Source organism: Equus asinus, chromosome 25 (assembly GCF_041296235.1).
Source record: "Equus asinus isolate D_3611 breed Donkey chromosome 25, EquAss-T2T_v2, whole genome shotgun sequence".
Lineage (NCBI taxonomy): Eukaryota > Metazoa > Chordata > Mammalia > Perissodactyla > Equidae > Equus > Equus asinus.
The window spans coordinates 50,268,910-50,293,464 of NC_091814.1; the positions used below are offsets into that span (position 1 = coordinate 50,268,910).

A 24,555-nucleotide genomic window follows, 5' to 3' on the forward strand; every position below is an offset into this window, starting at 1 on the left:
ACCTTTTGACCACCTTCATCCATTCCCCCCCTCCCCCAACCTCTGGCAATCTCCAATTGTTTCTCTGTTATATGAGTTTGACTTTTTTAGATTTCACATGTGAGATCATACAGTATTTTTCTTTCTCTGTCTGACTTATTTCACTTAGCATAATGTCCTCAGGATCCATCCATGTTGTTGCAAATGGCAGGATTTCCTTCATTTTTAATGGCTGAATAATATTCCGTTATATATCCATATAGAACACATTTTCTTTATCAGTTCCTCCATCAATGGACTGTTAGGTTGTTTCCGTGTCTTGGCTATTGTAAATAATGCTGCAATGAACACGGAGGTGCAGATATCTCTTCGAGATAGTGATTTTGTTTTGATCAGGAGTACTTTTCAGGTTGTGAATTTGAATCTTGTTTGCTATTTAGTCAAGCTTTCCATTCACATTGCTTTCTCTGTGTAATTCCCTATGAATCCCTTACCACCCCCATATCTGGCAGGGAGGTAGATGGGAGAAGGGAGACCCATGGATTTCCAAGTGTTTCTTCGAGAAGTAGGGAGAACAGGAAAAAAGAAAGGATCTATTCATTTGCCCATGTCCTTCTGCCTTCCTTTCATCTCTGTCCTCTGAAATGGGGAGGGAGGTGGGTAGGTTCTACCAGAGGAACAATATTCCAAGAGTTTTCTATTCCCAAGGATATCTAGAAAAGATTTCCTTCAGGTAGTGAGGTTGTCTTGTGTGTGGGCCATTGCACAGGTCCATTCCTATAAAGGGCTGCTCAGGAAGCAAGTACTCAGGGGCTGGTAGGAGTTATCAGTGTCGCCACGAGCAGGCATTTCGCCCAAGCTGAAAATGTGGTTTGCTATTTTTAAGTCTCTTTGGACACTTGGATTTAAGGACGGCAAACTAAAAATTTACACATGTGAATCCTTACTCAAAGTATCCACCTCCACCTCCAGAGGATGTAAGCACAAGGGGAAAAGGAAACCAGCCAGACGTCATCGGTCGTCCTGCCCGTTCCTTATCTCATCTAAAGACTCCAGGGCTTGGCTATAGAGAGATTATAGAAAATAGGTGGGAAATACTTCTTGACTGCTATCTGACGTTCCGGGTCTTACCTTGAATTGAATGCATTTCAGAAGGTTGAACCGGTTTGCATACATCTTGAGATATTCCAGAAATCGAGAATTTGGCACATAACTTGGACAGTCTTCTGGGAATGGAAAGTCTGAGTAACAAGACATCTCCTTGGAGCTGTTGGAAATCACAGACTTGTAGAGGCTGGCTCTGCCTTCTTCAACATGTTCCTGTATAAACAGTGCAGGCACAAGAGCACGTGTGTGTTTGCGCATGTGCATACACACGTATGAAATAGATGTTACATTTAGACATTTCCAACACTGACCAAGATTAAGGTGACCCTTTCTAATGAGACTTGTTATAGAAATGGTGAGCACTGGATACTATGAATTTCGTGATCAGAATTATAATTTTATTCATTATGTTCTAACAAATAAACCTGGGATGAACTCACCTGTTCAGATTCACACAGTATCACTGGAAAGTACAGGAGAAGTGGAAATAGCCCAGAGCCAGGAAGCAGCATCTGGATGATGGACAATTGCTGGATACTTTAGTTTCACAGGGTGTCGTTGAAAGGATTATGGGGAAGGGGTTTCGGATCGTGAAGGATTTTGTATCTACAGTCAAGGAATCTGGATTTTATGGGAAGGTTATGGCAGTCTTCTGAATGTTTTAACATGGAAGTGATTCATGTTAAATTTTGGAAAGATAATGTTGGTTCTACAAAAGATGAATTAGAGGCATCTGGAAAGGAAGGAAGGAGGCTCCTTCAGAGTGTGAAACACAAATCCACTTGATTGCTAATGAGGGCCTGCGGGAGGCAATGGCAGCGGAAACGGAGAGAGGTGGGATCCGTGAGGCAGCAGTAAGGTACGACGGATAGGATTGTGAAATCGTTTGGATCTAGGAGTTGGGAGAGGGAGCAGGTCAAAGGTTTCTAGGTTGGACAACTGTGTGCATGGTGCAACACTAACCAATTTTTCACCCTCAGTGTTAACTTGAATGACTAGCAAGTATCAACATCTCAAACAACTACCACAGGTTGACTAATAAGCAGTTTTAGTAAGGTCTTTAACATACATTTCCTCTGTTTTTTAGATGTGTTATGGAAGATTGTTCTGATTTTAATGGGAAGGTCCTTGGTATTTTTTTCTTTTTTGAGGAAGATCAGCCCTGAGCTAACAACTGCTGCCAATCTTCCTCTTTTTGCTGAGGAAGACTGGCCCTGAGCTAACATGTGTGGCCATCTTCCTCTACTTTATATGCGGAACGCCTACCACAGCATGGCTTGCCAAGCAGTGCCATGTCCACACCTGGGATCCGAACCGGCGAACCCCAGGCCGCTGAGAAGCGGAATGTGCGAACTTAACCACTGCACCAAGGGGCTGGCCCCAGGTCCTTAGTATTTTAGTACTATTTACCCTCTTGAATATGTATAGTTCATTTTTTTCCCTGTGAAAAAAAATTATTTTATTTGTATGAAAAAGTGGAAACGTGAACACAAACCTCACATGTGGAGAGGGCTTACTTTATTCCCTCAAAGGATAGGAATCTATATCTGCATGAAACATCTAGTGATCACAGAGAATACAATTATAAACATAGCTTTGTGGTTTGAATTAATGTCACTGATCTCGTCAACTGATGAGTTCACTAGATCTTGCTGATATGTGGCCCCACGACTGACAGTCTCATTTATCCAGAACAAATCATGCAAACTGGAGTCTAAAAGGCATCTGAGAAAGAGGACTATTGAAATCCTGGTCTTTCATTCTGCAGAAAGATCTAAAGCAGTGCTGTTCCCAGAGGCCATCTGCAGGGTAGTACCAACGTGAACTGTCTGTTACTAGTCCATGACAAGATAAGTCAGAAATTGAGAGCAAACGTCTAGGAACTTTTATAGCCATAATTTGACATTGCTCAATATCCAAGCATGTGGACTCCTTTTATGCTGAATGAGACAGAGGTCAGTGTCAGTTTTGTCCAACTCGTGACGAGTTGCATGAGATCTGAGCTGTGTACTAGTCACGTGAGTAGGATTATATCACAATATGTTTGCAAATGTTATCCAAAAGTGCATAAAAACTGGCTGCTGATAAAGAATTGGAGATAAGTTTTAAAATCATAGCACTACTTGCTTCATCTTGGATAGCAGTTAAAAAAATGAATATCCTGAGCTTGCTGAGACTGCTTTGAAAATCCCTTCTTCCATCCCAGTGCACATACTTCTGTGAGCCTTCTTTCTCTACCATGTGTGCTATTATTAAGCAAAACTTAGAAACAGTTTATGTACACATTACCCCTTGCAAAGAGCATTGCCATCCATCCAACCCAGATCAGATCAACTGACAATCAAGAAGCAAGCTGAATTATCACATTAAAAACCTTAAATTTTCATATGTATAATGCATATTAAAAGTGCACCTACACTTTTAAAAACTGCTATTACACACATAATATTTTGTTTGGCAAAAAGTTACAAGTGTAATACTGCTTCTCTATATTAGTTGCCTATGTACACGCTCTCAAAGAACAGTGTGTCCACTTTTTTGGAATTGCTTTCTTTTATTTCTGTGTTTGTTTAATGACATTTATTAAAATTTATTTTTATGTTTTTTGACTCTATGCAAATTTTGAAGTTATATTTTGACATTTTTCTTTGTTTCATTTTCATTTTTCTGAGAGTACATTTTTATTATATTTTACAAATACAATTGTCGATACTTGATTAGAAATAAAAAAAAAAAAATCTGATTCTTCTCCACGGTTTGAGAAGCACAGCTCCCTAGATCGGTGTTTCTCAATTTTGCTAAGAATCTCCTGGGGAATATTACTAATATGTAGCTGCTGATTCAGCAGGTCTGGGTGAGCCTGAGCTTCTGTATTTCTAACAGGCTCCCGTGCAGATCGTGCTGGGCCATGGACCGTGCTCTGAGTAACACGGCTTCAGTGCAATCCCCCCAGCAGGAATGGGATGGAGGTCACATGTGCACTTTAAAATTTTCCAGTAGCCACATTACAAAAAAGTAAAAATAAACAAGTGAGATGAATTTTAATAATATATTTTATTTAACTCAATATATCCCAAATTTTATAATTTCAACATATAATTAATATTAAAAATATTAATGAAGCGTTTTACCTTCTTTTTTCTCATACTGTCTTCCAAATCCAGTGTGCATTTTACACATCTCAATTCAAATGTTCAATTTTCATTGGATATAGTGGATTCACATACTCAAATTCTTAACAACTGTACTTAAAAGTTCTTCAGTAACTGAATTGAATATCGGTTTTAAAATGAAAATAAATTTAAATTAAATGAAATAAAAAATTTAGTTCCTTGGTTGTATCAACTCCATTTCATGGTCTCTGAGACTGGTGGCTACCTAATTGGACGGCAGAGTTTTAGAACATCCTTAAACTTGAAGCTGGTATTACAACTTAATTTAGTGTTGGATTGATTTAATTAAAAGTGATCAAAGTCTCCCCTGGGTTTTAGAAAAGAAGAGAATATGAGCAGTTGTAAAGAGCTGTAATATTGAGAAGCGAGAGCAAACAGCAAGGGAAGAAATTATTGTTTAAGGAGAAAACATCAGTTACAAACATTTTGGAGCCAATTAGGCCAAAGCTCCCCCACTTTTCTCTGGCATCGGAGAGCATCCCATAGTCAATAATACTTTGCTAATACTGTCAATTTCTGGTAAACCACAGTAAAAAGTTAAATTTGGAATATGTACTGTTTAAGACAGATAGAGGTGTGCATAACACATGTAAAGACTTCCATAAAAATAGTTCAAAAAATTTTATTTATTTATTTCTGAGGAAGATTAGCCCTGAGCTGACATCCGCTGCCAATCCTCCTCTTTCTGCTGAGGAAGACTGGCCCTGAGCTAACATCCATGCCCATCTTCCTCTACTTTATACATGGGACACCTGCCACAGCATGGCGTGCCAAGTGGCGCCATGTCCGCACCCGGGATCCGAACCGGCGAACCCCGGGCCGCAGAGAAGCGGAACGTGCGCACTTAACCACTGCGCCACCAGGCCGGCCCCCCCAAAATTTTAAAGCATTTTGTAATGACACTTAAATATGACATTTAAATACCAGAAAGTAGTGGGGATTGACTGGAATTGGATAAACCAGGGAATCATATTTTATGGGACCTTAAAACAAACGGACAAACAAAAATAGAAAAAAACCCAAACGAACTACTCTGTTTTGCCAAACTTTGGAAGATAATTGTAAGGGCAGGAAGAAGAAAACCTTCCAGGAAACACCGAATCTTTCACAGGTGTTAGCTGAGGGGAAACTGTAGTTGAGAGTGGAAACTTCCCCCTGAGGGTGGAATCTCAGGCCACCTCTTTGCTCTCCTTTCTCTTTCCTCCCACCAATTGTTTCTCCTGGAAAACCCCCAGGTCTGGAGTGTTTAGCGTGCACACAGAGAAGACGGTCTCGAGTTTGCCTCAGTGAACAAGCAACCTGGCCCAGCGATTCCCAGACCCCCGGCTGCAGGCACTCTTAGCATTGTCTCTGCGTGAGTCTGCCAGTGGCCCCGGCACCCCGAGTGTGGAAGGACACGCCTCCTGAGAATTGATGGGCCCACTTAGGAGAAACGTTTTTGTCTTGAAGGGAAAAATGACTGGAGGGGAGGAGGGCTGGCCTGTGGAGAGAGGGAAAAGAATGAGAGCAGGAATGGAGGGGTTTTGGGCTCGCTGGTCCACTTTGGTCCGGCAACGCAGTGGGCAAGTCACCACTCTCTGCGAGGACTTGGTGGGATTCCATGAACAGTCCAGGGTTTGCCTGGCCTCATTCTTGAGCTGTGAAACAGACTTTGAAAATGCATGGAGTGTAGTTCTTGACAGCATAGACCCTGGAGTCAGGCCTGGCTTCATAGTCAAGCTCTACATTTTTAGCTGGGTGACCTTGGGAATTTTCTTAACCTCTCGGTGTCTCAGTTTCCTCAGCTATAAATAAGAATGATAATAGTTCATATCCCTTAGGATAAACTGAAATGATAGTTATAACACATTTTGAACGGTGTCTGGTAAGCTCTTAAGAAATGGTATTTGTATTATTCTTCTACAATTACCGTGGGGATTTACTTTCTCAAACTTTGTGTCCTTCAGAGAGGATTATAGGCGGTGGGAAGAGAGCTTTGTCAGGTCAGAGGTTTCTCTTTACCCATTTTAAAAATAGAAGTAAAATGATACAAACTCACTCCTGAACAGAGACATCCTCTCGATGCATGGCATTCACGCCTCTTGTTCTCCAGGAACAAATATTTCCTTCTTCTTTCCCTCTCCTTTGAGCAGCAAGAACCCGTTTCACTTTGTCACCTCCTCTCCTCAATGAGAGGCAGGCTCTCACTGGTGGACACAGTCCAGTTCTTGGACCTACAAGCTCAGAGGAGATTTGAGAAAGCCCCCAAAGGGTAGGGGCCTGTCAGGTGGACCCCCTCAAAAATAATAGGAATTCAATAAATGTTTGTTGAATATATGAATAAAAGGAAACCTACCAAGATTACTGAATTTTTGAAATAAGGATTTTAAAGAAAAATTGTAAGAATCAAGCCTAGAGAAGAAACAGCTGAGGAGCAATTCCTCAGTGATTTAAGGGGTGAAGTATTACACTTCATCATTGCCCTCACTGAGTCTAAAAAGTATGTGGTCCATAAGGCACACAGTAGGTGCTCGATAAATGTTTGTTGCATAAATGAAAGGATGCATGTGCAGAGAAGAAGACCCTGATGCCCATAACGAGGGAGACCATCCCAGGCAGGGTTATTAAGCCCTAGAATATGTTTCAGGGATGCAAAGGATGGAGCTGGATTTGTTTCTACCAGGGTAGTATCTTTACCTCTAGATGAGGTCAGTGTGGCTCTCCATGAAGGCGATTTGTCATCGTCCCTTCCTGTACTGAGTTTCTCTAAGAGTTCTAGTGAGTGACAGGAAGTTCCTCACATTTTACTTCTTCAATATTACCGTACAATCGAGGTGATGAACCTACAGTGTTACTGACATGGCTACCCAAACTTTTGTGGGGTGTGTGTGTGTGTGTAAGGGTAAGAGGGGGACAAGGATGTCTCTAGGAAGACCCAGGAGGCTCCTAGCCTGCTAGAGCTGGAAGGCCCCTTCAAGGTCCCCTAGTTTGGGGATTTTCAATCAGGCTTTGGAGGAATCCCAAGGGAGTACAAGAGACTGCTGCTGAATGGAGGCAGGGCTGGTTTTTCCTGCTTCCCGGCCTGGAGTAATTCAGCTTTTACCCATTTCCCAAACTGGTTCCCTGTTCTCATTTTTTAATGGGAGGCAGTGGGGCTGGGATGACTCGTTAATTGGGCACCAATTCACTCGGCTACTGCTGGGTCACCCTCTTTCTCCTCCTTTTGATGCCTATCGCGTGCCTCACAGTATCTTTTCATGGCCTTCTCTATTTTCCTTCATTCTCCACCCCCGTGCACCACGCCCACTCCTTCCTCACCCTCCACAGACGCCATATTTTCTGGAAAGAATTGAGGCCTCTGATGTGCATGCTCCTGCATCTTCTTCCCCTCCACCTCAGAATTCCTCTCCTGCGTTCACTTTTCCCTCCCCTCCAGTCTCCGAGGGAGCTGTCTCTCTCTGCCTTTCCAAGGTGAATGCTTCCGCCTGGGCCTACAATTCCACGACCTCCTTTTTCTGCCAGGATCTTGTCCCAATTTGGGCTTACATATTCAATCGTTTCCTACCCTCCAGATATTTTCTCTTTACTTATAAACATATTTGGGTCTTCCCATCATGCAAACAAAACAAACATAACATCAACAACAATGACGTCTTCTGAATTCTGCTCCTCATTATCCATTGCTTTCTAAATTGAGTACAAATCCCCTGGCCAAACCTTCAGCCACCACCCTCCCCTCCCATTATTTCTCTTCCAAGTACCACATACAGCAATAAGCTACTTTTATTTTCCAAGCCTGCCCAGTACTTCTTCTGTACTGATTCCCTCTCTAGTGTCTCCCACTCAATCTCTTCTGCCTGTTGAAATCCTTCAAAGTTCATCACGTGCCATCTCTTCCATGAAGCCCTCCTTGGCTTCCCTCAAGTGGATGCAATTCTGACCTCATTTCCACTCCACAGCACTGCTTCTGACTTGCAAGGTCCTGCACTTTTCCCATCGGCCTCACAGCTCCCTGAGGACACGGTGAATCCTGTTCACTTTTGTGTCCCCCCACAGTGCTTTGTGTGTAGGTGTCTGACCTGCCCAAGTCACACAGCCAGTTAGGCACAGCTGGATCTAGAACTTATTTCTGTTGATTCTTAGATCAATGACTTTTTTGTGTTAATAACTAGATGTCCATGACCTATATAAGGTGCATTTTTGTCTAGTATGCCAAGGTCTCTGGACTCACTTTTTTTGCTTTGACTGAGATTACTTTAACCAAATAACTCTGCTAATTACCTCTCTACCTGAGCAGTTTCATCTTGTGAGCTAACTCCCAACTCTGATGGATTAATAGTACTTGTCTAGAGTATTGTGTTAAGAAGGATTCTGAGGTTCCTCAGGGGAAGGATATCATGTTTGACTGGCAATGGCTTCAGTGGGCATGGGTATCAGGTTTCTGCTGTCCTAGTGAAACTACGCAGTTTGAGTTGTGGGAACAGATGTGCTCTTTTCCCTAGTCCCCTTGGGGAGGTCTCTATGCCTCGATGGTCACATTTGGTGGTTGGACACATTTTCAAGATGTGCAGTTCTTAGAGATTTCTCCAAAAAAAGATATACGGATGGCCAACAGGCATATGAAAAGATGCTCAACATCATCAGCTATCAGGGAAATGCAAATCAAAACTACAATGAGATATCACCTCACTCCAGTCAGAATGGCTATAATTAACAAGACAGGAAACAACAAGTGTTGGAGAGGATGTGGAGAGAAGGGAACTCTCATACACTCCTGGTGGGAGTGCAAACTGGTGCAGCCACTATGGAAAGCAGTATGGAGTATCCTCAGAAAATTAAGAATAGATCTACCATATGATCCAGCTATCCTACTGCTGGGTATTTATCCAAAGAACTTGAAAATGCAAAGGCATAAAGATACCTGCACCCCTATGTTCATTTCAGCATTATACACAATGGCCAAGACTTGGAAGCAACCTAGGTGCCCATCAAGGGACGAATGCATAAAGAAGATGTGGTATTTATACACAATGGAGTACTACTCAGCTCTAAGAAATGATGAAATCCGGCCATTTGCGACAACACGGATGAACCTTGAGGGTATTATGCTGAGTGAAATAAGTTAGAGGGAGAAAGTCAAATACTGTATGATCTCACTCATAAGTGGAAGATAAAAACAGCGACAATAGGGGCTGGCCCCGTGGCTGAGTGGTTAAGTTCACGAGCTCCGCTGCAGGCGGCCCGATGTTTCGTTGGTTCGAATGCTGGGCGCCGACATGGCGCTGCTCGTCAAACCACGCTGAGGTGGCGTCCCACGTGCCACAACTAGAAGGACCCATAGTGAAGAATATACAACTATGTACCGGGGGGCTTTGGGGAGAAAAAGGAAAAAATAAAATCTTAAAAAAAAAAAAAACAGCGACAATCAAACTCATAGCAATGGAGAATGGATTGGTGGTTACCATTCAAGGAGGGAGGGCAAAAGGGGTGATTAGGCTCACATGTGAGGGGATGGACTATAATTAGTTTTTGGTGGTGAACATGATGTAATCTACACAGAATTTCGAATATATTATGATGTACACCTGAAAGCTATATAACGTTTAAATTAAAAAAAAAAAAACAAAGATGCGCAGTTCTTTATGTGAGCCAAGCTGGCCTACGCTGGGAGGACTGTGACTGAAGTAGGAACCGTGGGCTCTCTGGAACTTTGCTCACTGAGTTAGAAAATAATTAACTTTATTCTAGTTCCAAGTCCTACCCTTCTGGTGGGGGAATGCTTTCCCTCAGCCCCGTAGGGGCTCTGAGACCAGAATATCTGACACCTTGCTTCTTTTCACTATTCCTAGCAGCTGTTTCCTTAGCACGTTGAAGCTCATGAGAAATGTTCTCACTCCCCCAAGGAGGGAAAATAGGAGTTTTGGGGAGATCCGATGCCAACGCTTCCCCGGCTGAGCCATGGAGGTCCCTGAATGCTTTTCCTGCCTTGCTTCCCAGTTCAACAGCCTCAGGCAGGGCTCCTCTGATCCCCCTGGGTCCCCGGCCAGCCAAAGGTGGGCTGTGTGCTTGCCTTTCCTCATTCCTCACCTCTCTCCACCCTCCAATCCAGGATGGAGCCCTGCTGAAATTTGAGAATATTACTTCTCTTTTGCTCAGGGAAAAAAGGACTGCAAAGCCCCACTATCTACTTCTGATTGCTCTTAGCATGGATTGGGCCTGTTGGGATGGCAGGACCTCGAGTATAGGACTCCTCCTATGCTGAGGCCTGTGTCCTTTTACTTCAGGTGGAGCAGGTCTGGACAAAGCTGCAGTGCAGGCTGCTCAGTCTTGCAGGCAGAGGCTGAAATTCCTGTGCCGCATTTACACCTTTGCCCTGAACACTGCGTCTCTGGCCTTGCTTCAGATCCCCAGTTCTGTGCCTGCTCCCCCTGTCCTGGGCTTTACTGGCCTGTCCCAGCCACTCCATCCTGTTCCACCCTTGGTGTGCATTTTTCTTCCTCTTGGCTCTGGATAAAGCTTGTAAGGCGCATGACACACCTCCTGCCCAAGCCCAGGCTGTGCCCTACTTCTTTCTTTTATCAACTTCGATGACCCTTTTCGGCCTCCTGTTTAACAGATGTATCTAGCCCCTCCCCAGGGCAGCCAGCCCCTGTGGAAGAAATTTAATCTCTTTTTGCACTGGTCAAGCCTTTTCCCAACAGACACATGACAAAGCTATTGAAACTTCACTTACAGTGAACCTCCACAGCCCCCCAAGGTCGTCGCTTCTCTCGAAGCAGGTGGGCTCCAGTCCTTCCTCCAGACAGCACTTGATGGAGGCCAGGCCACAGACCCCAGCCCCGACAATTGCAATTCGCTTGGCCATGTTGTCCTGTGTGGAGAAAACGAAGCAGAGCATTTTATTCACAGGTGAAAGCCCCACCCCATCCTTGGCTGCTTTCGAAACCAGGGAAAAGTGAAATAGCCACTGAGGATTGAATAGCTAGGAACTAAAGTTTTTTTCCTTTTTGCAATTACTGATTATAGCTTTTAGCTATTAACCCACCCATTGTTAACTGTGCTGCTGAGGCAATGTGCTCTCTGACTCCCACTAGGCTCCTATAGATAACATCTGCCTGGAGCCTGGGTCACCATGGTAATGGGTGTGTGAGCTGTTCTTCAGGAATTAGAACTCCTTGTCCACTTCAGGCCGGTTGAGACCACCAGCCCATCAACTGGGCCCACACAGATGTCTGATAGGGGACCTTTGACGTCAAGAGACTAAAAACTCCACCCTCAGATCATGCTAATGCCGCCGTTTTGTGAACATGGGTCCTGTGAAGAGGCATGGAGTCTGACTACGCTTGTGCAGGTCATCAATTACCTCACCTCTCCTCACCTCCAACCACCTCTCTCCACATTTCAGACCACCTTGTGCCTGTCCCGTAAATATCCCTGAGTCCCTACTTTCGGGGAAGTGAATTTGAGGCTCATGCTCTCGCTTTCTCACGTGGCTGCCTTGTGATGAGACCCTCTCTCTGCTGCAATCTCGTCACCTCAGTGTTTGGCATTCTGGGCGGCGGGCAAAAATGAACCTGGTTCAGTAACAAAAAGATTAGGAAGATTAAGAGATTTGCTCTGTTTGAGTCTGTATAGGTGTCACGAATGTGAGAAGAGACCTGTTCAGTTCACTAGTTTAGCCACATGCTTGGGATGTTGCCACCCTTTCACTCTGAGCTGCTGTCAAATGTTAGCACAGTTGCTGCCAAGACTGTCACTTCTGGCAGAGTGGCTGCAGTTGACCCTTTAGTGGACGGAGTTTTACATTCTGGACTGGGCTGCTGCCTTCAGCCTCCCTTCACCAACCTGAGAACGAGATAGAGCGGCACACCAGGAAAGGATAGCCTTGTCAAACACGATTTCAAATAAACATACGAGACTGAAGCTCAGATTGGTGTGGTGACACGACACAAGGCCCCACGTGGGCTGGTGGAGGCACTAGGAGCCGACACACTGCCTTGGGTGAGTGTCAGTTTTTTGGCATAGGGACAGGGTCCCAGCTGTGCTGTCCATCCTCCTGCCACCTGCTGCCAGGGGATGGTCCCCAGCGGAAGAAAGAGGTGCTGCCTTGGAGGGTGTGTGGTGGAAACGTAGGCATGGAAAATCATCCCTTTTCTCTCCATCAGATACTGATTCCCCTCCAGGAACATGGCTCTGTCACCATTGCTCCAGGTGTAGGATTGTGTGGTCCCAGGCCACGTGTCAACACAGACTTGTAAGAATGCTGAGGGGCAATTCAGTGTCTTGGTTAAGCAACCAGGCTCTGGACTAGATTGCCTGGGTTAAAGCTCAGCTCTGTCAGTTACTGCTGTGTGATCTTGCGCAAGTTATTTAACCCCTCTGTGCATCACAAAAATGGAGAAAATAGTGAGCAGTTTCCTTGCAGTGTTTTGTGAGGATCAAGTGAGTTGACACATGTCAATTGGCTTAGAACTGTTCCTGGCACATCGAAATGCTCAATAAATGTAAGCTCTTTTCACTATAAAAACACTGCCCCACACTGGTTTCCTCTTCTGCCTTTCCCATCTGTGATCCTCTGTTCTTTTAATTCCTACAGCATTTTGGTCAATACAGACACGTTTAACACTAGATCGTGGGATTTTAGAGGTTACTCCCTAATATGTTTGTGACAATTTTATCTTCCCAAGTTAGTAAGCGTTTAAAGCACATGGGTCACTGAGGAGATGTGAGAAGCAGCCCCAAAGGCAGTTTTCCTGAACAGTTGCTATTTTCTTCTTTCGCAGATGAGCTCTCTCCACAAAACGATATACAGCTTTTGCTTTTTAGGATTGGGAACCTGAGGGAAGCAGCTCAATGAGAGAGACTTCATCTGCGTTTTTCTCTGCTGTGGCCTCGGTGTCTAGGGCAGCGCTTGGAACATACAGTAATGGATGTGTAATAAATCTTTTTTGAATGAAATGAAAGGCCCACTTTTTTCAGGTGTCCGGTAAAAGTGTTGGGGGGCTGGTTGCTTCCCAGTAGCAACTGGATCTGATTTGCTGGGGAAGAGCTTCCGGGAAGTCATGCTCCAGCGCCTGATGGACATCACTGAACCAACAACCTTATATCACGTCCCCCTCCCTGGGTCCTAGAGGAGGAAAGTGACCCTACATTTCGAAAGGCAGGTGATGCAGTGAAGTGAGTGTGGGTGTTGGGACCAGACACGTCTGTTTCAGATCCCTGCTCTATCACGAATCAGCGTGGTGCATAGGAAAATACCCCCTTTGAGCCTCAGTTTCCTCATTTGTAAAATGGGATATAACGCTATTAATTTTTGTGGGACATAGTAGGCATTCAATGAAGAATATCCACTCTTATAGGAAAAGTGGCTCTAGGAACAAAGCGGGGGAGATTGCACATATAAATGTGGTATTTGCAGCTGTGTGCACCAGCGTGCTGGCTCCATCAGGACAGCAGGTCAGATTAAAGCAAGACACTCATGCCCTCAGGAGGACACCAGGAAACAAAGCAGTTTCCTTTCGTGAGGGGAGAGCGCGGAGGCATTTCCAACAGCAGGATTGAGAGAGAGGGCGGGGCAATTTCCCGGGCAAGGCCCCACTGAAACTATAGCGTCGGTCAGCAGGGGGAGCTGTGACTTCCCCGGAGAGAGGGTGTCCGGGCTCCCGGGATAGCAAGAGCCAGTGCTGTGTACTGCCTTGCCTAGGACGTTGTTGCTTCAGGCTCACACTGCTGATTGAAAGCAGTGGGCTGGCTCAGTAAGAAGAAATGCATCTGCTCCAAATATGATGGCAGTCAGAAGGTAGCCCAGCCAGGGACCTGGTTCCCTGTGAGCTAACTGCTGAGGGCTTGGGCAGGGTAACGAATTGCCTTGGGCTCACTTTGCAAAAAAAAAAAAGACAGAGGTTTAGAATTATGGCCAATGGGGGAACAGAAGATGTTGTATGGAGGCAAATTTCAGCTCAATATAAGCACTTCCCAGTGTTTCAAGCTCTGATCATTGCTTTGTTCAGGTAGAGTCTATATGATGATTTTTTTGGAGATACTGTAAGTGGGAGCTTAATAGATCATGCAAAGGGTGGAATCAAATGCTCTAGAAGGGCCTATCAACTCAGATTCTATGATTTCGTTCTCTGGTTAATTTTGCCATCAAACACTCAATGAGGGGCTTTGATTGCTAAGCCCCAGGCGAGGTATGGGGGGGCGTGCAAAAGGTGAACAAGACATGATGCCATCTTTAGAGTATCTATCACTCTGGAGGGGAAGTCAGACTCGAAAATAAATAATTACAACATTCTGTGTCAAGTGCTAAAACAGAGAGATGTCTTATGTATACATTGCATTAAGAGTGTGAAGGAAGAGGTGCTAATTCTGACTTCGGGGTGGTAGGAAAGCAACAGAGAGGAATACTCTTTCCTCCAGGTTTTGAAAGGTGAATAGAATTTCAATGGGTGGAGAGCGGAGGAAGTGCATTCCAGACAGGGGGCAGTGAGACGACGGGCCAGAGATGGTCCTCAGAGGCGCTATGACCACCTGACTCTGTGGTGAGCTTGCCATTCTCTTGATACCTAGAGGAAGTAGTGTGTTCCTCACAAGAGGAGACTGCATTGCAGAGTTGATTCACTGGGTCATATCTGTTAGTCTTCTTTCTGCCTAAGGCTGTATGTTTCCCCAAAGTAGGGCATTTTCTTTGGCTTGTCTCTTATTTTCTCATAGCTCCTGGTAGCACACTTGGTCTATACTGGTGGCATATGTATTTGGCAATGGCTTGATTTCCTGATGGGTAAAATAAATTAATTCATCTCCTTATATCCTTTTCAATGAAAAAATAATTAATTGAGCAAATACAGTCATGCATTGCTTAAAGATGGGGATATGTTCTGAGAAAGGCATCATTAGGCAACTTTATTGTTGTGTGAACATCGTAGAGTGCACTGAAGGGGAATAAAATTTGCCACCCCAAAATGGGTCTCTTTAACATGAGGATTATTTTAGGCTGATTATTTGTAAGAAATAAAAGACTGAGAACATTTTTCTTGTTACTTCCTCCTTAACTGCCTAAAAGAATTCCCATTAAAAAAATCTGTCTCAGGAAGTGAGCATAACATGAACTGGGTGGTAGACAGGGAGGAACCTAGAAAAGCCTGTTGTTGGGCTCCCTTCTGTGTTCTTCTGTTTCTCTGTGGCCAAACACTTATTTTCCAAACATTTGCTCCTTTTTACCTACCTGTGAATTGCCTTCCTTGCCTTCGAAGTCCCTGACTCTCCCCACCCCCAACATCTTCTTTGTCTTTATCTGAGGATGGTATTTAAGGTGAGAGCTTCTGCCATTTTGGTGAGTTACTCAGTTTTCCTGAGTTTTTCCCATGTGTTATTAAACTCTTGTTTGTTTTTCTCCTGTTAATCTGTCTCGTGTCAATTTAATTCTTAGACCAGCCAGAAGAACCTAGAAGGGTAGAGGAAAACTTCTTCCTCCTGTGCAGTATCTACACAAACCTAGATGGTATAGCCTACTACGCACCTAGGCTATATGGTACTAATCTTATGCCACTGTCAGATATGTGGTCCATCATTGATCAGAATGTCATTATGTGGCGCACGACTGTGTTTGTTGGGAGCTAATGTCCTGGGTCAGAGATTCCTTCCTCAAAATGGCCTCTTATCAAATGTTCAATAAATAGAAATTCTTGCTCCAGGCTACCATTGTAATCACTGTGGACCAGATGCAGCCAGCCTTCTCGGAGCAGTGAATCTCCCTGAGGCTTTTCGTGGGCCAGTGGGAAAGCTGCAAGTCAGAGACCCGGGTTTGAATTCAGTGTTGGCTAATTACCAGCAGTATGACGTTAGGCAAGTAACTTGTTTCTGGGTCTCAGTTTCCTTCTCTCCAAAATGAAGCTAGAGATAGACCCAGTTGTAAGAAAGAATCAGGTAATGTAAAGAAGCATTTAGCACAATTCTTGGGACATGCTGGGCCCCCAATAGATGTTGCTATGTTATTTCTACATCTTCAGGAGATTTTTCTTTAATCTGATATTTTCTTGGATATCTGCCTTGACAATTTTGGGTTTATTTACAAAGACAAAGTTACAGAATATTTGGAATCAGAGCCATCGGGGTAAACTAGAAATGTATATCTAAAGGTTGTCTTCTAGCAAGTGAGGGAAATAAGTAGAGAAATAAAAGGAAGATGGTGAGAGAAAGGGGAAGAGAGAAAAAGAAAAAACGAGGGCACAAAATGGGTTTCAAAGTCGCTCTTGAGGGCTTTTCCTTTCTGTCTTTAATTTTTTCATTCAAATCTGCTTAGTCTCATTTGAGTTGTTCTGATGTTTGGAAAGCAGACATGAGAATATGTGAGCACACAGGCACCCAAGGGAGCAGCTGCCTTCACATGCTGATGACACCGAACGCGTCCAACCACGCATTCAAGCACTGATAATTACATGAACCAAAATGATTAAAAAATTAAGTGCTTTTTAGAGAAAGTTTTGTCCTCCTTTCTTATTTTTTTTAACCAAAAATCATTTCCAGTCCCTGACTGCTGTGCTTTCAGGCAGAGTGATTGATAACACAGTAGGAAATTTTAGTAGGGTGAAAAGTGCGTGAGTGCCACTGATTGCTGGCATGCTTTTGCACGTGCTAATGCAAACATAACATTTAAAATGTTATTGCTGTTTATGTGAATATTTAGTAAAAATTTGGTCATTTCTTTGTTGGAGGTTTTAAAAGCAACGTGTTTCTTCTTATTATTGTTATTTTAATGAAAAAAGCCTCCTCAAACTGACTAAATATAAAAGAAATAAGTAATAAAAATTAAGAAAATATGACTAACTTGGTAACGTAAGTGTCACTGGATGAAAGTGAATTTATAAAAAATAACAAGTAAAATAATTTAAGCAACACAAAATTACCAAATGAGTTGGAAAATCACTGTCAGTTGTGATGAGGATTTTTAGGCTGGTTAGTTTTAAAACTACAGATGAGATTCAGGCTCCAAGGAGTGGAATTTGTTTGCCCCTTTGCTGGGAAACATTTACATTTCTAAGGGAAACCTCTATCTGTGAAGATGCCTCCCTCTCTTTGCCAGGAAGAAGGGGGGATGGTCTTATCTCTAGAAGCTCTTAATCAATGCCAGAGGCAAGAACTTAAGTTGGTTACTGTCTGGCAACCTCATGTAACTGACGCCCCCCCCCCCCCCACACACAAATCCTCCTTTGTCTTTAGCAGAGGATAAAATTCAAGCCGTGACTTCTGCCATTTACTCAATCCGGTTTGATTCTTATCTAAAAGTTGTGGGACCGCCAAATGGCCAGACCATACGGGCACTGATACCATTTTAACTTTTTTACATATTCTTTGTCTTGTAAAGAGATAACTCACATACCTATGCCTTAAATTTAGCTCTAACCCTCAACTCGGGGCAGCAGCAGGAGCTCTGACTGCCCGTGGGTCCTGTCCCCACGCACCAGCTCTGCCTGCCCATGGGTCCTGTCCCCATGCCAGCGGGGGCAGCAGAAGCAGTGGCAGCAGAAGCTCTGACTGCCCATGGGTCCTGTCCCCATGCTATTCCACACTATTCTCTAAATAAAAGAGCACTACTGCCAGATCTTAAGAGTCTAAGAAATCTTTCTTTTGACTCCTCGGCTCACCGACCCTGCATCAAGTTGCATAATGGTTGCCAATTTTTAACCACGGGGTCAGAAACTGCTATTCTTCCCCTGGGCATTTTATACTGCTTCCTCTGCTTCAAAGAAGTAAAATGCAAATATGTAATGTACCGAAATCAGATTGAGTGCCCAGTTTAGTCTATTAGGATCATATAGGGAGGGGGTCAGAACATGAGGCTAGTGCTGTCATTCCCAAAATTGTGTGCAGAGGTGCTGTAAGTTATTTGAAAATTTTGAGGAAAGCACAGTAATACTCCACATCTATTGAATACCAAGCGAAGTATTAGATGAAAATAGTTCACTGCTTTAATAGCAGATAGGGCTGTGTTCCACTTGATGACATCAGATCTTTGCAAAGCTGGGTTTTGGGCAGTTGCAATATTAAAAAGCAAGCCTTGCTGGATATTCGGTCCTGTCCAAAACATAAGACATTTGGCCCATTAGACATTTGGTCCGTGCCAAAAGGTCCTTGACATTTGCTCCAGTCCAAAACCAACATGGGCATATTTGGTTCATGCCAAATGGTTTTAGACAGGACCAAATATCAAGGACCTTTTGGCATGGACCCAATGTCTCCATGGATATTTTGGACAAGACCAAACATAACCATGTATCAAGGACCTTTTGGAGTGGACCAAATATCTTATGGATGTTCTGGGCAGAACCAAATGCCTGCTAATCAAAGCAAGTACTGCACGAAAATTGGTCAAGGTGGAATGGGAAATGAAGAGATGATGTCTGATTTGATTTCAAGGTTGAGAAGTTGTGCAGTGCCCAGCAGGCACATAAACCTCATTGTTAAGTAACTGTGATTATTCAAGAATAAAATAAAAGTATTGTTTTTCTTTCAATGTGTGTAGTATTTTTTCAGACAACTATAAAGCTGTAAGAACAGAAATACTTAAGTTGTTTGGACTTGACTTAAATGAGGAGCAATAGCCTGGGGGCACTGTGAAAGGATTACTTATCCATTAACGGGCCCCGTGAACCTGCAAAGTTTGGGAAGCTCTGGGTTAGAGTCTTATTCTCGATATTTTTTTTTAATTGACCTGGAGACCTCATCTATTGGTGTCAGGAAAATGCAAATTATCCTGTATCTGAGTCCAGCACTGTATCAATTAACGTGTGTTTCTTAACAGTTTCCAGTGTGAGTCACCTATTATGTTTCCTTAGGACGCCACCTTCATTGGTGCTGTCAGACTTGCATCCAGTCTTTTACCTATATCTCCATCCCTCTTTCTCTTCCCCTGTTTCTGTCTGTCTGAGTGTCTGTCTGTGTGTGTGTCTCTCTCTCTCACACACACACACACACACTCTTAGCCCATGGATACTGGCATGAATGCACAATGATACAATGTCCATAAGTGGGCCATGCATTTCAGGAGCAATCAGAGATAGACTTAGCTGGATGGCGATTGAGGGTGAGTGACAGGCCCACTTAGCCCCTGGGAACAAACAAGCACAAACAGGTAAGAAACTCGGGTCAGAGCAGGGCCGTGTTCTGGGATTTCTATCCTCCAGCAGCTGTTCCCTGCCTCCTCTAGCCTGTTCCTAACCACAACCACCAGATAAGAAAAATTCTTTCAGGTTCTAAATTTGCAGTGCCATAGAAATTCCTTAGGCTGGAGGGGAAACCAATAACAAAGAATTGAGACTTAGTTTCTCCATCTGTAAATCAGATGCCCTTAAATTGGATGTTTACAACAGATTTTCAAAACCCTTGAAATTTATAATCTTGTGAACTCAGCTGGGAGTGGAATCAGCAAAAAAGATCTGACAATAGTATGCAAATCAAGAAATGTTGTCATAATTCATAGAATGGAACGCACATAATGCATGCTCATCTATGCACAATGTATAGAATGAAACACTTTTAAGAACAGGAAAAAGGACAACATGTCGATGTGTACAAGTCAGATTTCAAAGGGGGATTGCCTCTCTCTCCCAATTTCTACCAAATGCCAACATTTGGTAAACAAACCCCCAAACAACTGTCTGACACCATGTTAGAAGATATTAATGGAAACTCTTAAGAAAAATGACTGATTTCCCTTTGCATTAGGAATTCAATTTTCCCTTTTGATTAACCATTTAATCTACCCAGCAGTGTACTTGCCAGTGTACACAGAAGACTTGATAATATCTGTCTTTACTGTCCTGTTACAAGTACTCAAACATTTACTGTTCTTTTTGTACCTTGGGGCAGAGAGTGGCTTCATAGCTTCCCCAGGGCAGAGACTGAGGGAGTGGCATTCTGGTGAGGTGATTCTCTCCTGACACGCAATAACAAAACAGGAAAAAATCTGGGCCCCCCTCCCTACTCCAAAGGAATTACAGATTATATCTGGTTACTTACTCTAGGTACTTGGAATTCCTGGTGCTGTGAGGGCCCGGGCACGGTTGGGACTCTGGATGTAGCAGAAATTGAAGTGGATGAGCGTGAGCGCGAGCCAGTATTGGCCTGGGAGTCCCCAGCACACTGGATGAAGCCTGTCTAAGAGATAAGGAATGTTATGTAGAATTTGGGAACCTAAGGTTAGCCTTTGTTTACATTTTAACTTGATTAATTGCAACAGTGAAATGCTGAGAGAAGCACTGCTGATATGCACTTTAGACTCACTCTTGTCCCTCCAAAATAGAAATTAAGTAGGGAGTCACAAAAGTATCTGCATTGTTCATGAATTTCACCCTCAAAGGAGGGAGAATAAAATAAGACAATCATGTCAACAGCTGCCACATCTAAGATTCACTTTTAAGGGTTTTGATCCATTTCACATTTAAAGAAAATTATTATTTGAAAATCATATATCACCCGTATTGTTAAATTCAATTCTTAAAGCTGTTTAAAGTGTAGATTATTGCCCGGGCACTTGGGAAACATGACAAATATATTGGAGGAACATGACCTTTGGAGTCACAAGTCCTGGGTTCAAGTATTTTTTTCACCAGTTGTTATCAGAGTAATCTTGGGAAAATTCTATAACTTTTTAAAGCTTCAGTTTCATCAGTTTAAAATAAGCATGGTAATATCTGCCTCAGGGGGTTGTGGTGGGGATTAGATAAGAATCTATGTGGAGAGTCTTGTCCATAGTATTCACTCTGCAAATGGCGATGACAATGGTGATAATGATGATGATGTCGTTGACAGACCAGAGAAGGTGTCTTGATTATTGATTTGTAACATTGAAGTGACTCCCACAGTACTCTAGGAGTAAACTCTAGGACAGATTGGTAAGACTGAAGCAGAGGGAAGGTTCTGGAAGAATAAATCTTTTTTTCTTGGTTTTCGATACGGTATAACCAAACACTTTGGCCCTGCGTCCAGAAAGCCTGTGTGTCCCTGAGTCTGTGGCTTGCTCATTAGACTCACCCTTTGCCTTATTTCCTGCTTATTAAAGACTTGGCACAGAGACAGCATTGTTAGCTCTGGTGAGTTCAGCTGCTTTCCTGTACCTATGAAGATGATCATATTTTGATGATTTCAAAGCTTACTTCTTACCCAGAAAGTAAGCTTTCAAGACTGCTATTAGTTCAAGTGTCCTTTTGAAAACCAAAATATGTTTAACTTTGAGTCAGGGACACCTTGAGAGCAGGGGCCACAATTAGTGTCCCAAATTCCAATTTTTAGGCACTTATCATGATATGTACATGGTGCACACAGAGGGATTCCCCTTAGTAGGCAGGCTGCTAACGTAAGTAGAGACAAAGAACTTTAAAGCGTTGGTTGAGCATAAACATCATTTATTATATCATCTAATTTTCCATACTCAACAAGAGTCTTATAGTAATTAAAATTGAGAAGACTGGCCTTCAATGGCACCTTCACTTTCTGCTGTTTTTAGGGCTTATTGTCAATTGGTTGTACCTGAGGTCATGGGACAGGGAAAGTAATCCAGGTCCCTTTTTGAAGCAGACCTAAGAAGCCAGATTGGTAGACAATAATGCCCTTTAGGAAATATTTTGGACTTTTTGCCTTCTGGGCACATGGTAGGATTAAACTTCTTGGTCCTTTAGTGGTTTGGGAACATGTGACTATTCTGGCCAATGACCGTGAGCCAAAGTAACATGCGTCCTTTCTGGGCTCAGAGCTTTTAATTCCCAATGCGAGATCCCATAGCACTTTCTCTTCCTTCAGCTCCGTAACCAGCAACTTTCAACATGGTTATTCCATTAGCCTGAATGCCTGGGTGACTGCTGAGCAGAGCCTAGCCCCTGTGGATATATAACATGAAGGAGAAATAATCTTTGTTTTATTTCCAGGCCTTGAGATTTGGGGATTGGTTGTTAATGCATCGTGCCCAGCTTCTGTTGACTGATGCATGAGAGGGATGTTTCTTGGCATCTTCATTGTATTTCTAAGTCATCTGAAGTCTCACCTCCTCCCCTTTCTTCCTTTGCTCTGATTCATACTTACAGACATAGAATCTTAGAGTTCAAAGAGAGCATAGAATTTACTTAGTTTTAGTCTCAGTTGTAAATTGGACCTACCCAGTACAATTTTTTTCTTTCTCCCTCCAAAAACAAAATTGAAACAATCACAACGCCCTACCCCTCAACTCTAAAATACAAAAAGCATCAAGAGGCTCCCTACCTACAGGTTTTCCCCACAGGGGCTTCTTCTGTAGTTTTTTTGGTTTGTTTTTATTTTAATGCACATGTTCTTAAGAGGGAGTAATTCCTTATGTCCCTTTCACCTTGAGCTTGTTCTTTTTCTTTTTGTGAGAACACACTTGCAGAATAGTAACACTGAGAGGGAAGATGGAGAGAGTACTTAAGGCCAATTATTTTGCTTGAAATGCATCTTTTCTCTGCCAACAGTGATGACCCATGACTCACACCTCTACCATCGAAGGACTAGAGCAAACAGCAGCCATTTTCCTTTAGAGTTCCCTTAAATGTCTCTGTAGCTTGATGATAATCTTGTGGGAAAGCCTGCAACAGTGAGTTAGAAACCATCCTATCACTTAAGATTCTGTCCTCTAACTGCCTAACAAGTTTGTAATTAATGGGAAATGCTCACATGGTGAAATATTTAACATAGCATAGTGGGGTGAAGCAGGAAGGACAATAGCAAGGAATCAGACTTCCTCAGTATTCTTACCTGTAGAATGGGATCATCATCCTTGCCTTGCCTAACACACTAGGTTGTGGTAGGGATGAGGGAGATAGTAATTGTGGAAGCGCTTTGTAAATGCTACAGAACCCAGCTATCTAAACCTCACAAGTTTGCATCTGGTTTTTCTTGTTCATCTGCGTGTTCCCAGACATAGCACAGTACCTGACGTACAGTGGGTGCTCAATAAATGTTCAAGGAATGAATGAACTGCAGGCCTTAGCTCCTTGCTCGAGGGGATATCCAGGGTTTCTCATGATGTTTTGAGTCTTATAGGAGTCAGGACTCCAAGCAGGTCTTTCTAGTGATACACAGATCCTTTTGAGAAATCTAAGGCTTAGGCAATCTGAGAACTTATTTGAAATATAATATATGTAGCTTGCATAGTGGATGGGGTCTCCTTGTCCCTAGGCACATGCCCTCAACTTCACAGTCCTCTCCTTACTTCTGCTTCCTTCTTAATGTCTTCTCTGTGTCTGCATTGGCCCCTGACTGTGCTGCTATTGTTCTGTCCCATACCAATATAAGTACAGAGCTTAGCTATTCCACGAAAAGTTCATGTCCACTAAAGATTTCTTGTGTTTGATAACGTTATGGAATATTCAAGGAGTCACAGGGAGAGCAGTGTACTCTACACTGCATTCTGCTATCCCACTGGCTCTATTCTTCCTTTTAGTTCTGCCTTTCTTTTCTTCCTTCCTCTTTTAAATAACTTGAACATTTCTCTCTTTTCTCCTAAAGAACCCTATTCTGCCCAAACCTCAAGTCTCTCTTTTTCCCTCCAGGTGCTTATGAGGACATTTTTTCCCCAACAAATGCAGTTCTCACTCTTATTTAGATTCTTTAATACCTAAATTTATGTAATATTTATTAATGACATTAATACATTTGTATATTACCTTATTAGATACAATACATGAATCAAACTTTGTATTATCTTATTAGACACAAACATATTAAAAGCATTTTTGAATCTTCTTTGACAACTTGTAGTTCAGCAACTTTTTAGTACCCTGGGGATCAGTTCTGTTTTTGGTGTGTACAGAGGGACCAAAATTGACTAACATGATATTTTATCTTGGATATAAGACAGACGCTGGAAAATGAAGAAATGATAAATGATTTTTTTTATTGATTCATCATCCTGTACACCACCATTTAGCACAGGCTGCAGAGTCAGACAGTCCTTGCAGTCAAACCCAGCTGGGCCTGCTTATAAGCCACATAACTTGGGAAAATCATTTAACCACTCTGAGTCTCAATTTCCTGCTGCATAAGATGGGTTATGAGGATTAAATACAACGAAATAACATGGAACTCTTTATAACATCTAGAACATAATAAATGATCAATAAGTGATTGATGTTTTTACTACTCTATCCAGGTTACTTAGGTTGCTAGAACTTGAAATACTTCAACATTAAGAGAAATTGATGCTTTTGTAGAGTCAATTGCTTCCTACTGGCCAGCAGCTCAAAGTGTAGGAATGTTTAACCATAAAACTTTTAAAAATAGTTACAAGGAAAATTCCCCTCCCAGAATA

At 42.9% G+C, this 24,555-nt stretch overlaps 1 protein-coding gene across 1 annotated transcript in view; it reads right to left on the bottom strand.

Annotated features, from left to right (window-relative positions):
- The window catches only part of FMO1 (flavin containing dimethylaniline monoxygenase 1), a 35,235-nt gene extending 14,817 nt beyond the window's left edge, over positions 1–20,418 (bottom strand). Inside the window, exons 1-3 of the mRNA XM_014845176.3 lie at positions 20,256–20,418; positions 10,972–11,109; positions 1,111–1,299 (exon numbers count right to left, since the gene is read on the bottom strand). Coding sequence (XP_014700662.3) covers positions 1,111–1,299; positions 10,972–11,103 — 321 coding nt within the window. The 5' untranslated portion in view covers positions 11,104–11,109; positions 20,256–20,418. The remainder of the gene's footprint in view (positions 1–1,110; positions 1,300–10,971; positions 11,110–20,255) is intronic.
- Positions 20,419–24,555: the final 4,137 nt, after the last annotated feature.